This window comes from Dermochelys coriacea, chromosome 7 (genome assembly GCF_009764565.3).
Source record: "Dermochelys coriacea isolate rDerCor1 chromosome 7, rDerCor1.pri.v4, whole genome shotgun sequence".
NCBI classification, from domain to species: domain Eukaryota; kingdom Metazoa; phylum Chordata; order Testudines; family Dermochelyidae; genus Dermochelys; species Dermochelys coriacea.
In genome coordinates this window covers 30662893-30679091 of record NC_050074.1, presented here as the reverse complement: position 1 = coordinate 30679091, position 16199 = coordinate 30662893, and the positions used below count along the sequence as shown (strand labels likewise).

Sequence of the window (16199 nt, the reverse complement as noted above, 5' to 3'; positions counted from 1 at the left end):
TTGGGAAAAATTTATCGAAAGACAGGAAATGAGTCTGTTTCAAACCGGAAACACCTTCAAAATACGTCACAAAGCATGTTCCCCTTTTTCAACTACTTCTGCATAGAAGCAGGAGTTTGTAAAGTCCTAATAGAACATGGAAGGTTACTTGGCTGCATGATGTTTGTTTTGTGTTTTTGCTTATCTTGCTATTATTTGTATTACAGTATCATCTAGAGCCCCTACTGAGATTTGGGCCCCATTGTGCCAGGTGCTGCACAGACCCCCAATAACACAAAGTGTTCATAATTCAGGAATCAGCCTTCAAAAACTCATGAGATGGGGTTGAACATTGTGAGATTCTCACATAACAAAGGGAGGGTTCTTTTGATTTGTCTTCTGGCTTTTGAACCTTTTGGGTTAATGGTTTCCAGCTTTTTTCTAGAACTCCAAGGGCTAGAAAATTGGTTGGTTTTTATTTTGTTTTTTATGTGAAACCTGCAATTCTGCCAGAAGCATTACTCTGGGAGCTGAGACTTTAAAACAAACTCTCTATATTTTAAGACTTATAATAGAATCCCAAGTGTTTGCAACACCTTGTGATTTTTCCCTTTGCAGTAGCATTCTGTATTTGGCACTGGTGTGACTGCTGCTGGAATCCTGTGTCCAGTTCTGGTGTCCACAATTCAAGAAGGATGTTGATGATCTGGAGAGGGGTTAAAGAAGAGCCATGAGAATGATTAAAGGGTTAGAAAACATGCATGAGAGACTCCAGGAGTTCAGTCTGTTCATTTGAGCAAAGAGAAGGTTAAGGGTGACGTAAGTCTATAAGTACCTACAGGGAACAAAAATTTAATAATGGGCTCTTCAATCTAGCAGCTAAAAGTCTAGCAAGAGTCAAAGGGTGGAAGTTGAAGTTAGACAAATTCAGACTACAAATAAGGCACACATTTTTAACAAGGAGGGTAATTAACCACTGGAATAATTTAACAAGGGCTGTGGTAGAATCTCCGTCACTGGAAATTTTTAAATCAAGATGGGATGTTTTTCTAAAAGATCTGCTCTCGTTCAAAGTCTAAGTTCAGGGAGGTCCTATGGCTTTTGTGTTATACAAGCGGTCAGAACAGATGGTCATAGAATCTGACAAACTCTGTGAATGTATAGTCCTAGCCTTCCCACAGTGATCACCAAGACCTGCAACCAAGTATGAAAGCTACAACCACCTTGGAATTTACCACAGTTTTAGTTACTTAAAAGTCTACTAATGCCATCGGTAGAGATGATATTTTCACCTTTCTTGGTTGGGAACTGGATGCATAAATTTTTAAGGCCAGAAGGGCCCATTAGATCCTCTATTCTCACCTCCTGTATAGCTCAGGCCAGAGAATGTCACCCATTTACCTCTGCGTTGAGCCCACTAACTCATGCCAGACTAAAGCATCTTCCAGAAAGGCTTCCAGTCTGGGTGTGAAGCCAGATGGAGAATCCACCACTGCCCTTGAGAGTTTGTTCCAATGGTTAATCTACTGCGGCATTAAACATGTGTGCCTTATTTCTAATGTGAATGTGTCTGACTTTAACTTTCAGCCATTGGTTCTTCTTGGTCTGCCTCTCTCTGCTAGATTAAAGAGCCCTTTAGGACCCAGGATTTTCTTTCCACGAAGGTCCTTGTACACTGCAATCAAGTCACCTCTTGATCTTTTGGAGAAGCTAACCAGCTGGCACTCCTTTAGCCTCTCACTGGAAGGCATTGTTTTCCAGGCCCCAAATCGTTTCTGTGAGTAGGGATGGGGCATCCTCATCCCACCTTCTGGCTGAGCTGGAGCCAGACACCTGGCTGAATCTGTACAACCCTACTTTGCTTTGCATTCGGCGCAGAACGGCTAACAAACAGTAATGAGATTTCTCATTGCAATCCAGAGCTGTGCTTCTTAATAGACCCCCACTGTGTGCCATAAAACTGCCACTTAGGCATGTGCAATTGGGCATTTGACGATAAAAGCTTGGCAGCCTCTTCCCTCTCCCCCGCAAAGCCATATTTTTGGAAACCAATGATGGCGCATTAGCCAGACCCAGCTGATTGAAGCTGGATCCACACTGCTCTGCTTGCCCATGCGTAGCTGGTCTGAGAAGGAATGAGCAAAGCAGGGGATGCATAAATATCCATGGAAGGCAGCTATTGGTCACGCAGGGAGCTGCCTGCCTGCTGATAGGCATCCAGTGGCTGAGGGGTGCGTGTGGGGGTGTTCTGAAGCTTGCAGGATGGGTCACCTATCTTAGCGCCTCCCTGGTGCTGTTGCACTGGCTCTGCTAACGTTTGCCGATTGTTTTATAGATCCTCATTTCTCTGGTGAACTGTCTCAATTCAGCAGCTATAGGGAAATCACAGCCACTTTGAATGGTCCCTGTTTGCTCATCTGTAAAGGTGACTCTGGTGTTTCAGGGATGGAGAGGAATTAGCTATCACTTGTCTGTTATCTGGGCTGGGGTCTCTGGTTGAAGGCCCCAAAATGACAGGCATTAGGAAATGGATCATTGCAGAGCCTCTGTATACAGTTTTCTCCTCTCGGCATCAGTGATATTGACAGCTGCTGCTGTGGCTCCACAGGACACATGTGGCTACCTAGAATGGAAAGGTAGTGCTCATCCAATGGGCAATAAATGGCGCCGAATCGATCCATTGAGCCATGGGCTTTTTCCTACTGTCCTTATATCCTTCTGTCATCATGGAAGTGTTTAGTGGCCCTGACTGAGAACAGTCACTGCACAGATCCCAGCCAAGATCGGGGGACCATGTTATGCTGGGCATTGCATAGACCCTGACTGAGATAGAGCCCTTCATTGTGCCAGGCACTGCTCGGACACATAGTGAGAGGCAGCCCTTGCCCCGAAGAGCTCACATTTTAAATAGACAAAGGGTGTGGGGGGGAAACAGATGCCCGCAGAGAGGAGAAGGTCCATGGATGCCCAGGGTCAATGGCAGAGCTGGGAATAGAACCCCAGTGTACTGGTGGCCAGTGCAGTGCCCTGCCCACTAGTCCTGATCTGAAGAGCTTACAGTCGACACATGCATGGTAAAAAAGAGTGAAAGGGGAAACTGCTGAGCCTCTGAGGTGAGGGATGAATGGCTGATACCATTTGGGAGCAGGGATTCCAGGCTTTCAAATGGGCTAAATAATTGGTTTCTGCCCCTAGTGGTGGCTGATGTAATCACAAAAGAGTTGCAGCATGGGAGAAGCAAGATGGCCCGTGGAAGGACATGATCTGAGGGTGAGGTTATCCAAACAGGAAGAGCTGGAAAGGAATGCATCTCTCACTACTGCATTCTCAGCAGTGGGGCCGGGATGAATTTCAATCCCTGGTGCCCACATTTTTTAAGCTCCAATGAGGTTAAAAATAGAGGGTGTCAAATAACAGATTTTCTTTGTTAGTTAGCGATTCCAAAAATCAAGAAAATCATGTTGGGTCGAACTGAGCACAACATTATCTGCAATTTTTGGCAAATTGAAAAGTTGAAAAAAAAATCATTTTGGGTTGAACAAAATGTTTTGTTTCCAGCTTTTAAAAAAAATGAAAGGGAAATTTCAAAGCGAAAAGTTGTTTCGAATCAAAAGATCAAAACTTCTCAGTTTGAACAAGTACAGTTTGGTCTCTGCTGCACACATATGTCTATGCCTGAGCACAGTGAAAAGCCTGCCTGAATTGGGCTAATCTCTTGTAACGTGTGTGTTCTTTACCATGTCCTGGGCACAGAAATTTGGGCCCTGTCTCCCATGCCTGAAAGAGCCAAGAGTAGCGATGTTTCACACACTTTAAAAGGGCTTCTGGCAAATTCAGTCTGACGGGTGCAAACCCATTAGAGTCTCATGTCTGGCTCTTTATTGCAGTCGCAAGCACATGTAAATAGAAGCCAACTTTCAGGGATCTCATGAGCCAGGCGCCAGAGTTGGTGAGCCTGCTGAATGGACGACAGAAGCAGGCTGCCTTGGAACAATTTACATGTTGCTTCATGGCTAAATCCCCATTCCTTAAGAGGCAAAGTCAGAGGCAATGAGGTCTGGTGGATAAGGCCACTGGGTTTGGAGCCAGGGCCCCTGGGAGCTAGTCCGTGCTCTGGGAGAGGAGTGGGGTCTAGTGGTTAGAGCAGGGAAGGATTAGGACTGTTCTGAGCTCTGATCTTGGGCAAGTCACCCAGCTTTTGTCTATGTATATTGTAAGTTCTCTGAGACAGGGACTGCCTCTGGTGTCTGTGCAGCACCTGGCACAGTGGGGGCCCTGATCTCGGTCAGGGGTCTGTGCAGCTTCCGGAGCCCCTCATTGCAGTCTGTGCAGTGCCAGGCTTAATGGGGTTCCCCAGTCTTGGTCAGGGTCCAGGCAGTATCCAACCTAACTGGAAAGTGACTTAAATGATAAGAAATAGCCAGCATGGATTTGTCAAGAACAAATCATGCCAAACTAGCTTAAGTTCTTTCTTTCATGGGGTTATTGGTCTAGTGCGGGGGAGGAGGGGGAGTAATAGATGTGGTATGTTTTGATTTTAGTAAGACTTTTGGCACAGTCCCACATTACAATCACATAAGCAAACTAGGGAACTGTGCCTAGACACAGTTACTATGAAGTGGGTGTTCAGCTGGTTGAAAGACCATACTCTCAGTGTAGTTATCAATGAAAATGGGTTGCTGTCAAACTGGGAGGAGATATCTAGTGGGGTCCCTTGGGGATCATTCCTGGGTCTGGTCCTATTCAATGTTTTCATTGGTTTCAGAGTAGCAGCCGTGTTAGTCTGTATTCGCAAAAAGAAAAGGAGTACCCGTGGCACCTTAGAGACTAACAAATTTATTAGAGCATAAGCTTTCGTGAGCTACTTCATTGGATGCATTTGGTGGAAAAAGCAGAGGAGAGATTTATATACACACACACAGAGAACATGAAACAATGGGTTTATCATACACACTGTAAGGAGAGTGATCACTTAAGATAAGCCATCACCAGCAGCAGGGGGGGGAAAGGAGGAAAACCTTTCATGGTGACAAGCAAGGTAGGCTAATTCCAGCAGTTAACAAGAATATCAGAGGAACAGTGGGGGGGTGGGGGTGGGAGGGAGAAATACCATGGGGAAATAGTTTTACTTTGTGTAATGACTCATCCATTCCCAGTCTCTATTCAAGCCTAAGTTAATTGTATCCAGTTTGCAAATTAATTCCAATTCAGCAGTCTCTCGTTGGAGTCTGTTTTTGAAGCTTTTTTGTTGAAGTATAGCCACTCTTAGGTCTGTGATCGAGTGACCAGAGCGATTGAAGTGTTCTCCAACTGGTTTTTGAATGTTATAATTCTTGATGTCTGATTTGTGTCCATTCATTCTTTTACGTAGAGACTGTCCAGTTTGGCCAATGTACATGGCAGAGGGGCATTGCTGGCACATGATGGCATATATCACATTGGTAGATGCGCAGGTGAACGAGCCTCTGATAGTGTGGCTGATGTGATTAGGCCCTATGATGGTATCCCCTGAATAGATATGTGGACAGAGTTGGCAACGGGCTTTGTTGCAAGGATAGGTTCCTGGGTTAGTGGTTCTGTTGTGTGGTGTGTGGTTGCTGGTGAGTATTTGCTTCAGGTTGGGGGGCTGTCTGTAAGCAAGGACTGGTCTGTCTCCCAAGATCTGTGAGAGTGATGGGTCGTCCTTCAGGATAGGTTGTAGATCCTTGATGATGCGTTGGAGAGGTTTTAGTTGGGGGCTGAAGGTGATGGCTAGTGGCGTTCTGTTGTTTTCTTTGTTGGGCCTGTCCTGTAGTAGGTGACTTCTGGGTACTCTTCTGGCTCTGTCAATCTGTTTCTTCACTTCAGCAGTTGGGTATTGTAGTTGTAGGAATGCATGATAGAGATCTTGTAGGTGTTTGTCTCTGTCTGAGGGGTTGGAGCAAATGCGGTTATATCGTAGCGCTTGGCTGTAGACAATGGATCGAGTGGTATGATCTGGATGAAAGCTAGAGGCATGTAGGTAGGAATAGCGGTCACTAGGTTTCCGATATAGGGTGGTGTTTATGTGACCATCGCTTATTAGCACCGTAGTGTCCAGGAAGTGGATCTCTTGTGTGGACTGGTCCAGGCTGAGGTTGATGGTGGGATGGAAATTGTTGAAATTGTTGAAATGTTTTCATTGGTAACTTGGATACTGGCATGCAGACTATGCTTATAAAATTTGCAGATGACACCAAGCTGGGAGGGGTTGCAAGCACTTTGGAGGACAGGATTAGATTTCAAAACAAATTGGAGAATTGGTCTGAAATCAACAGGATGAAATTCAATAAAGATACCTGCAAAGTACTGCACTTAGGAAGGAAAAATGAAATGCTCAACTACAAAATGGGGAATAACTGGCTAGGCAGCAATACTGCAGCAAAGGATCTGGGGGTGATAGTGGATCACCAATTGAATATGAGTCAACTATGTGATGGTGTTATGAAAAAGCTGAATATCATTCTGGGGTGTGTTAACAGGAGTGTCGTACATAAGACCTGGAAGGTAATTGTCCCTCGCTGCTCAGTACTGGAGAGGCCTGTACTGTGTGCAGTTCTGAGCTCCATACTTCAGGAAAGATGTGGATAAATTCGAGAGAGTCGAGGGGAGAGCACTAAAAATGAAAAAAGTTTAGAAGACAACCTGACCTATGAAGAAAGGTTACAAACTCTGGGCATATTGTCTTGAGAAAAGAGATTGAGGAGAGACTTGATAGTCTTCAGATATGTTAAGGGCTGCTATAAAGAGGACTGTGACCAATTTCAATTTGCAATGGGGGAGGTTTAGATTGGATATTAGGAAAAACTTTTTCACTAAGAGGGTGGTGAAACACTGGAATGCGTTACCTAGGGAGGTGGTAGAATCTCCTTCCTTAGAGGTTTTTAAGGTCAGGCTTGACAAAGCCCTGGCTAGGATGATTTAACTGGGACTTGGTCCTGCTTTGAGCAGGGGGTTGGACTAGATGACCTTCTGGGGTCCCTTCCAACCCTGATATTCTATGATTCTATGATTCAATTGTTCTCCATGTCCACTGAAGGCAGGACAAGAAGTCATGGGCTTAATCTGCAGCAACGGAGACTGAGGTCAGATATTAGGAAAATTTTTCTGATTCTAAGGGCAGTTAAGCTCTGGAACAGGCTTCCAAGGGAGTTGTGTAATCCCCATCACTGGCGATTTTTAAGAAAAGCTGGACAAACACCTGCCAGGGAGGGTCGAGGTTTAGCTGGTCTTGCCTCAGCGCAGGGGGCTGGATTTGATAGCCTCTCGAGCCCTACACTGCTATGATTCTGTGAGGTCAGTGGCTGAGCTGTAAATAGAACCCAGGCGTCCTGACTCCCAGTTCTGAGTGTTATCCACAACAGTGCCTGTGTTTTGTGGGGCTTTTTAGTTGCAATTCTCTCTTGAAATACCAACCGGACATACATTTCTCTTCCTGAAATTCTCTTACGCTGGGTGACGTTTTATAAAAAGTGTGGATCTATTCAGAAAAACCAAAGTAGGAAAGCAGATCTAAGGGAGATAGAATTGTACACTATGTTGCTCCTGGCATGCCTAAACCCTGGCGCAGTGAAAATCTCGTTAAGAGAGGTTGGGAGGCATTTGCAATCACTTTCTACCCTCCTGACTCCCAAAGAAACCAGAGGAAACCAGTGCTGGGCTTTTCTTTTTATCTGTGTTTTGTACTTAATTAGAGGAAAGAGGGCGCTTTTTGCTACTTTGCCTCCAGGAGATTAGGCGATTTGCTAACAAATTATTTCCATCACAGTTCGCTCCACGATGAAGCTGTCTCCTGGCCCACTGTGTGGCTTGGTGGAATGCTACTGGATGGGGGAAAGCAGTGACTCTGAAATGGACTGTGGATCATGGTGGTTATAATACTACTGCCAACTCTGATTTCAGAGGTTCTTAGGCCAGAAGGGACTACTGATCAGCTAGTCAGACTTTCTGCATAACAGTCCATAGGCCTGGCCCTGAATTAATTCCCATTTGAACTAGAGCAGAGCTTTTAGAAAAACATCACAAGCTTAAAAATGGCCAGTGATGGAGAATCCACCACATCCCCTGGTAAATTGTTCTTATGGTTAATTCTCACTGTAAAAAAAAAAAAATGCACCTTATTATTCCATGTCCAAATTTGTCCAGCTTCAAATTCCAGCCACTGGATCTTGTTAGACCTTTGCTAGACTGAAGAGCCCTCTGTTATCAAGTATCTCTTCCTCCTGTAGGTACTTATAGACTGTGATCAAGCCAACCCGTAACCTTCTTGGTGTGTTTTCTTAAATCCTGGAGGCATGTGAGCCTGTCAGTTTTTCATATCAAAACAATTTCTGCCCATTCAATTTAGGGAGAAAAACTGAAAATGGGACCCCTGAAAGCTAAATAAAAAGAACTGGATATTTATTCTTTTAAAAAATCTCATGTTTTTTAAGACAATCTCATGATTTTGAGGGGCCTGACTCATGATTAGGGCCCTACCAAATTCACGGTCCATTTTGGTCAATTTCACAGTCATACAATTTTTAAAATAGTAAATTACATTATTTCAGCAATTTAAATCTGAAATTTCACTGTGTTGTAATTGTAGTAACTGTCCGGCCACCCAGCTCTGAAGGCTGCGCAGAAGTAAGGGTGGCAATACCATGACCCCCCTAAAATAACCTTGTAACACCCCCTACACCTCCGCAACTCCATTTTGGTCAGGATCCCTGTCAGGATTCCTTCCCCACTCTGAACTCTAGGGTACAGATGTGGGGACCCGCATGAAAGACCCCCTAAGCTTATTCTTACCAGCTTAGGTTAAAAACTTCCCCAGGGTACAAACTTTGCCTTGGCCTTGAACAGTATGCTGCCACCACCAAGCATTTTAAACAAAGAACAGGGAAAGAGACCACTTGAAGACATCTTCCCCCAAAATATCCCCCCAAGCCCTACACACCCCCTTTCCTGGGGAGGCTTGAGAATAATATCCTAACCAATTGGTTACAAAATCATCAAAGACCCAAACCCCTGGATCTTGGAACAGTGGAAAAATCAGTCAGGTTCTTAAGAGAAGGATTTTATTAAAAAAAAAGAAAGGTAAAAATCATCTCTGTAAAATCAGGATGGAAAATACTTTACAGGGTATTCAGATTCAAAACACAGAGGATCCCCCTCTGGGCAAAACCTTAAAGTTACAGAAAACAGGAATAAACCTCCCTCTTAACGCAGGGAAAATTCACATAAAACAAAAGATAAACTAATCTGCCTTGCCTGGTTTACCTATACTGATTGCAATATTGGAGACTTGGATTAGGATGGGTTGGAGAAGATGGATTTCTGTCTGGCCTCTCTCAGTCCCAAGAGAGAACCAACAGGTAAACAAGGAGCACAACAAAAGCCTTCCCCACCCCCAAAGATTTGAAAGTATCTTGCCCCCTTATTGGTCCTTTGGGTCAGGTGCCAGCCAGGTTAGTTGAGCTCTAACAGGATGTTGCCTCTGGCCAGGAGGGATTTTATAACACTGTATACGGAAAGATGGTTACCCTTCCCTTTATATTTATGACAGCCCCCAATTTGAGAAATGCTGGTCTCCCCCATGAAATCTGTATAGTATAGGGTAAAAGCGCACAAGAGACGAGATTTCACAGGGGAGACCAGATTTCACAGTCCATGCTTTTCATGGCCGTGAATTTGGTAGGGCCCTCCACATGATTTTTGGATGTCTGGGTTTGCAATGCTGGAACACCTGCTGGCTATGAGCTCTGGGCATGATGTGGGGGCTCACACAGTCACTACCTGTTCCTGGTAAAGTTTTCAGTTGGCGCAAAGCTCAGCGGAGGGGGAAAGAGCAATGGTGAAGGGGTCAGTTGCACAAAGGGAGCTTGGTCGCTGGGAACCTAGGGTCATTTGAACAAGGTGCACTCGAATACAGCCTGAGGCAAGGGCGTACCTCCAGGCACAGGGCACAACAGGCGCATTACAGGACAGGGGCTGTACCCTGGAGTTCAGGGGCTCCACAAAGGACTCAGTTCTGTAAACCAAATGACCATGAGCTGTAATGTGAGGGCTGCGATCTCACATGATCCTGGGGTGGATCAACAGTGGTGGGGGTCGAGAAGGAGGGGAAAGTGGCGTCACCTCTGTATGCATCATCTATGATTGAAATACTGCTTCCAGCTCTGGGGTGTTCACTTCAAATCATTGCAGAGAAAGAGCCACAAGAACAATCCAAGGGCAGGAAAACCTGCCTCCTAAGGAGAACCTCATAACAATGCACCACATTGCCCTATGTGTTGCTGCAGAGAAGGGGGGATCAATGCCTATCCCCTTCCAGGGAGTGGGGACCCTGGGTCACAGAGGGACAGCACCCAGCCAGTTTCCCTAGACAGTCCCCCCAACCTGGAGCCAGCTTGGCGCCGGTGCCCCCTAGAGGGGAAAGGCCCCATGACCTATTTCCCAGTCCACACCCCTCTGAGCCAGCCAGTCCTCTGAACCTGGGGCTGTATCAGAGATGGCACCCCCTGGGGGGAAAAGACCCCATATTCCAATCCCAACCCTGCTTAGCCAGCCAGTCCCCTGCCTTGGACCTGGATTGGAGCTGGTGCCCTCTCATGGGGAAAGGCCCCATATCCCGTTCCCCTCCACTCAGTTCTCTCTCATGCACCCAAGCTCTGACAATATTATCCAGACCAAGCTGCCATTTTGCCTTTGCTGTGTTAGTGTCTCCTTTGTTCCACTTGTCTCATTTCCAAGGACCTGACTGGGGGGAGAAGCCAGCCCAGAGCCTGACAACACCTGAAAGCTAATTTTGGGCCCGTGCGTCAGAGGCACTATTGATTCTCGGCTGTAAAAATAAATCTGCTGCTAAACGCCTGATGATTTTTTTTTACCACTTCCCTGTTTAACCGCAAGGCACTTGCTAGCTGCAGACTGGTTCCTCGGGCTGCTGCACGAAGAGCCCTTTACAGCTATTTGAGCTGAGAACGAAAGGGTCACACGCTTTGTAGGCTGTGCTGGCCGGGTACATGGCTGACCTCCATTTCCCCTATGCTCCCTGGGTGCCACCCAACCATCTACTTCTATTTCAGGCACTCCCTGCAACACCTCCCACCTGCCGGGGGTTCTGTCTGCCCCCCCATTCTCCCTCCTCCCATACCAGGGGCCACCCTTCTCCCAGCACTACAGGGGTCCCGTTCTCAGTCAGGGTCTGTGCAGTACCCAGCACGAGGGAGTTCTTGATCTCTGGGTTTGTGCCGCTGACGGAGTCCCAGACTTGGTCAGGGTTGTGCAATGCCTGACACAGTGGAGGCCCTGATTTCAGTTGGGTCCTGTAGGCGCTGCTGGAACACAAACAATAATCAAGATGAAATAGCATGAGGGTCACTCTGAATTCAGACCCATTCATCCTAGGGCAGAATTCACATCCATTCACTTCTAAGGCACTAGTCCCAGGAAGACATCCTCCTTGGCTGCAAATAGCCCTTTTGCCTCTGGTTAGGTGGGGATCTGGCTGCAGGAGGCCCTGGTTGGTCAGGCATCTGGCTGCAGGGAGCCCTTTCTTTGGTGTATTCGTACCCAATCACTGAAGTAGGGGCTTCTTCTCCCAGACCTTTCCCCGCTATCCCTGGTGTCTGGGAGCCTTTGCAGAGGGGTGCCTGTTCCCTACACGTGATGCCCTTTGCATCACCCTGATGTGCCCCCCTGCGTTTGTCTCCCCAGATGCTGCAGCTGTGTTTCGTGAGAGGGGGCCTTGGGTTCCTGGGTGCCAAGCGCCTCTCCCTGATCCATGCTGCCTTCCAGAGCACCCAGCGGGTGGAGTACAAGCCCATCAAGAAAGTCATGGTGGCCAACAGAGGTAAGAGATGCACCCTGCCCCCATTGCTGTCACCCCTCCCCAGCAGTGGATCCCAGCAACTCCTCTGTGGCCCTGCTGCCATGCTAAGGCCCCATCCTGTCCCATGACCATGACCCCTCACGACAGTGGCAGAGGGTGTTCCCTCCCAGAGAACCAAGGCTGGAAGCAGGCGCCCTCCATTACTGATCCCAGCAGCCTGGGGCAGGGAGCTGAGTCCCTCCTGCCCTACATTGAGTTTCCTTAGGGTGCGGTTGGTACAGCCCCCCAGGGCAGTGGGGCTGGGAGCAAACACTCCATTGAGATGCCCTGGGTCAGCTTCCCCCTGGGAGCGATCAGCTCAGGCATCGTTGACGTGCCAGTCACACTTGGGGCAGCTTCCCACTCGCAGCATGATTGGCTCAGGCTCTCTGCAGACTCAGGCAGCCTGTTACACTCCTTTGCCTCCATGCACAAACCCCTGTGGGTCACTCTTTGGTGTGTGTGTTGCAGGGGAAATTGCCATCCGGGTGTTCCGTGCCTGCACTGAGCTGGGGATCCGGACGGTGGCCGTCTATTCCGAGCAGGACACAGGGCACATGCACAGACAGAAGGCGGATGAGGCTTATCTCATTGGGAAGGGATTGCCCCCAGTCCAGGCGTATTTGCACATTCCTGACATCATCAAAGTAGCCAAGGTATGAGAGGAACGTGAGGGGCAGGGGTTACAATTCGTAATTAATATTATGTGTAATCATGAACAATCATATTAGGGCTGTCAAATTATTAAAAATTAATTGCAATTAATCGGGAGATTAAAAAAGGGTCACAATTGTAGTCTTAATAGCACAGTTACACAATAATAGACTCCCAATTGAAATTTATTATAAATATTTTCGGATGTTTTCCTACATTTCCAAATATATTGATTTCAGTTACAACACAGAATACACAGTGTACAGTGCTCACTTCATGTTATTAGTTTGGATTACAAATATTTGCACTGTAAAAAAGATAAACAAAAGAAATAGACTTCAATTCACCTCAGACAAGTACTGTAGTGCAATCTTGATGGTGAAAGTGCGACTGACAATGTAGATTTTTTTTACATATATATGTAATTATTATATAACACAATTGTTATATTGTTGTATGTTGATTAATTACTAATAATATAAACAATGTTAAACTTTAGAGCCTACAAGTCCACTCCGTCCTACTTCTATTCAACCAATCTCTAAGACAAATAGTTTGTTTACATTTACAGGACATAATGCTGCCTGCTTCTTATTTACAATGTCACCTGAAAGTGAGAATAAGGGTTCGCATGGCACTGCTGTAATATAAAGTGAGCGCTGTACACTTTGTACTCTGTGTAGTAATTTAAATCAATGTATTTGAAAATATAGAAAAACATCCAAAAATATTTATAATAAATTTCAATTGGTATTCTATTATTGTTTAACAGTGCGATTAAAACTGTGATTAATTGTGACTATTTTTTATGTAGCTAATTTGTTTTCTATTAATCGCTTGAGTTAACTGCTATTAATTGACAGCCCTAATTATGATTAATAATTACAAATTAGATTGGCTTGAGGGTTGGGCTGAGAGTTCTGTTCCTGATTCTGGGAAGGGAATGGGGTCTGGTAGGTCACAGCACAGGGAACTGGGTGCCAGGACTCCTGGGTTCTATTCCTGCCTCTGACACTCAATTGGCCCCACTCTGTGCCTCAGTTTCCCTAATCTTCTGGGCACTTGAAGGCCTGTGGATTTTAAAGAGCCAATGTGCCATTTCTCTAATGCCGCTCCCGCTGTGTCTGTGTCCCTAGGAGAATGAAGTGGATGCTGTGCACCCTGGCTACGGCTTCCTGTCTGAGCGCTCCGACTTCGCCCAGGCTTGCAGTGATGCTGGAATACGCTTCATCGGCCCCAGCCCAGAGGTGGTATGCAAGATGGGTGACAAGGTGGAAGCCCGTGCCATCGCCATTGCTTCAGGTAGGAGGTGCTCTCCCCTCGCAGCCAGTGCTGGCCCCAGTGTGGTACTAGGGGCTGCTGTGCTGCAGGGCATGGGGTGGGGAGAGCAGTGTGGGGTGCATTTCCATGCAGGCAGGGCTGACCCCTGAGTGGCACTAGGGGGCGCTGTGTTGCTGGAAGTGCTGCATCTTAGAGGCTCTGCCCATGACTCACTGTGTAGGCTGGGGCAAGCCACTCTCATTAAATTCATTACAGTAGTGCATAGAGTACCCAACTGAGATAGGGACCCCAGTCATGTTGGGCACTTGGTAGACCCCACCTGAAAGCAGGGCCCCTGTTGTACCAGGTGCTGTACAGACACACTGCGAGAGGCAGTCCCTGCCCTGAAAAGCTTATGCTCTAATTAGACAAAGGATGGAAAGGGAAACTGAGGCACTGAGTGGGGACGGGATTTGCCCAAGGTCAGTGGCAGAGCTGGGAATGACATGCCTGTATCTGCTCTCTCCTAGGGGTCCCTGTGGTGCCGGGCACTGACTCGCCAATATCATCTCTCAGTGAGGCCCATGAGTTCTCCAACAAGTATGGCTTCCCTATCATCTTTAAAGCTGCGTATGGCGGAGGCGGACGGGGCATGAGGGTCGTGCGCAGCTATGAGGTACCATTGATTCCAGAGCAAAGACACCCCTGCCCTTAATACCCTTCTGGCTTCCTGGCCTCAGCTTCTGGGGCTGAGAGCGTCAATGGCCTCTGCAGCTTCTGCTCCTGTGGCTGGTGCAGTTGCAGCTACTCTGATTGGCTGGCGTGTTGATGGTGTGAGAGCCTTCTCCTATGCATCTCATGTGAAAACCTCCCAGCCACAGTGCTGGCTTCCTGTGTCCCTGTGCCAAACCGTCTCCCATGTATCATCTCTCATCTCTGCACCCGCTTGCCAGAGGACAACTACATCTCTTTAATTTCCCCTCCTGGAGGTCGCTGGGTGGCGAAAACAGATGCGGTATCTTAGTGTGATTTCAAGACAAACCTTTTATTGGGAATGGAAACTATATACAGAAATATGATAAGAAAATTCCTGCTACTCTCAGGCTGCAGCCTGTGCTAGCCCTGCACTGGGCTGCTTTGTCTCTGCTCCCAGTCTGAAGTGAGCCCCAGGAAACCCTGAGGCTGCATGAAGAGTGTACAGGAAGTGTGACATCTCTACACTGCCTGGAGGACTCACTCTATAGCACAGCAGAGAGAGAGGTGCCCTAATTTTACCCTTTGCTCCAAAGTGGATGGTAGCAGGGACTGAAGGGACCTTACCTTTACAGTGACAGCATGGGTGCTGGAGTGGGAGGCAGGATGCCTGGATTCTATCCCTGGCTCTGGTGTGGAGCTTGGGCAGGTCCCTTTCCTTCTTGGTGCCTCAGTTTCCCCTCGCACCCTGTGTCTTTTTAGACTCTGAACTTTTCAGGGCAGGGACTGTCTCTGTGCAACACAAGGGACAATTGGAACCCCAACCTCATAATTTGCCAAAGATCACCAGTAAGTCAGTGGGAAAACTGGGAATAGAATCCAGACTCCCAGCCACTTATACCCCAGTGGCCCAGCCCACCAGACCTGAGTTCTCTCCCAGAGCTGAGAATAGAACCCAGGAGTCCTGAGTTCTAGTCAAATGCTCTATTCACTAGGCCACACTACTGAGTCAGTCTCTCACCTATCTGCCCCCTACAGGAGCTGGAGGAGAATTACACCCGGGCGTTCTCGGAGGCGCTGGCTGCTTTTGGGAACGGGGCTCTCTTTGTGGAGAAGTTCATCGAGAAGCCAAGACACATTGAGGTCCAGATTCTGGGTGAGCCCTAATATCCCTCTGCCTCCCCGATCCAGCCCAGGGTGAACTGGCTGACTTAGAGGGGCAGGGAATGAGATAAGCGTCTTTCCTCTCTAGGGGGCACCAGCTCTGATCCAGCTCCAGGGCAGGGGAACTGGCTGGCTCACAGGGGCAGGGAATGGAACACAGGGCATTTCCCCTCCACAGGGTGCTGGCTCCGATCCAGCCCCAGGCGGGGGGACTGGCTGGCTCATGGGCTGGGAATGAAACCAGGGCCTTTCCACTCTAAGGGGCACTGGCTCTGATCCAGCAACACAGTTCGGGGACACTGGCTGGGTGTTGCCTGCCTGGAGTCTCTTCTACACGTGACCCAGGGTACCCAGTCCCTGGAAGGGAATCAGCATTGACTTTCCCTTCTCTGCAGGGGACAAGTATGGGAATGTGGTGCACCTTTACGAGAGGGACTGCTCCATCCAGAGGCGGCACCAAAAGGTTGTGGAGATTGCTCCGGCGGCTCACCTCGACTCCCAGCTCCGTACCAAACTCACCAATGATGCCGTCAGACTGGCCAAGCAGGTACGAGCCACCCTGGAGATCCTGGGGCTG

At 47.6% G+C, this 16199-nt stretch overlaps 1 protein-coding gene across 9 annotated transcripts in view; it reads left to right on the top strand.

The window, feature by feature from the left end:
• PC (pyruvate carboxylase) overlaps positions 1-16199 on the top strand; it is a 240543-nt gene that overhangs the window by 101498 nt on the left and 122846 nt on the right. For all 9 annotated transcript variants that reach the window (XM_038408867.2, XM_043519549.1, XM_038408865.2 and 6 more), the window contains 6 exons: positions 11698-11833; positions 12323-12507; positions 13642-13807; positions 14296-14441; positions 15497-15614; positions 16018-16169. In XM_038408867.2, the coding sequence (XP_038264795.1) occupies positions 11698-11833; positions 12323-12507; positions 13642-13807; positions 14296-14441; positions 15497-15614; positions 16018-16169 (903 nt within the window). The remainder of the gene's footprint in view (positions 1-11697; positions 11834-12322; positions 12508-13641; positions 13808-14295; positions 14442-15496; positions 15615-16017; positions 16170-16199) is intronic.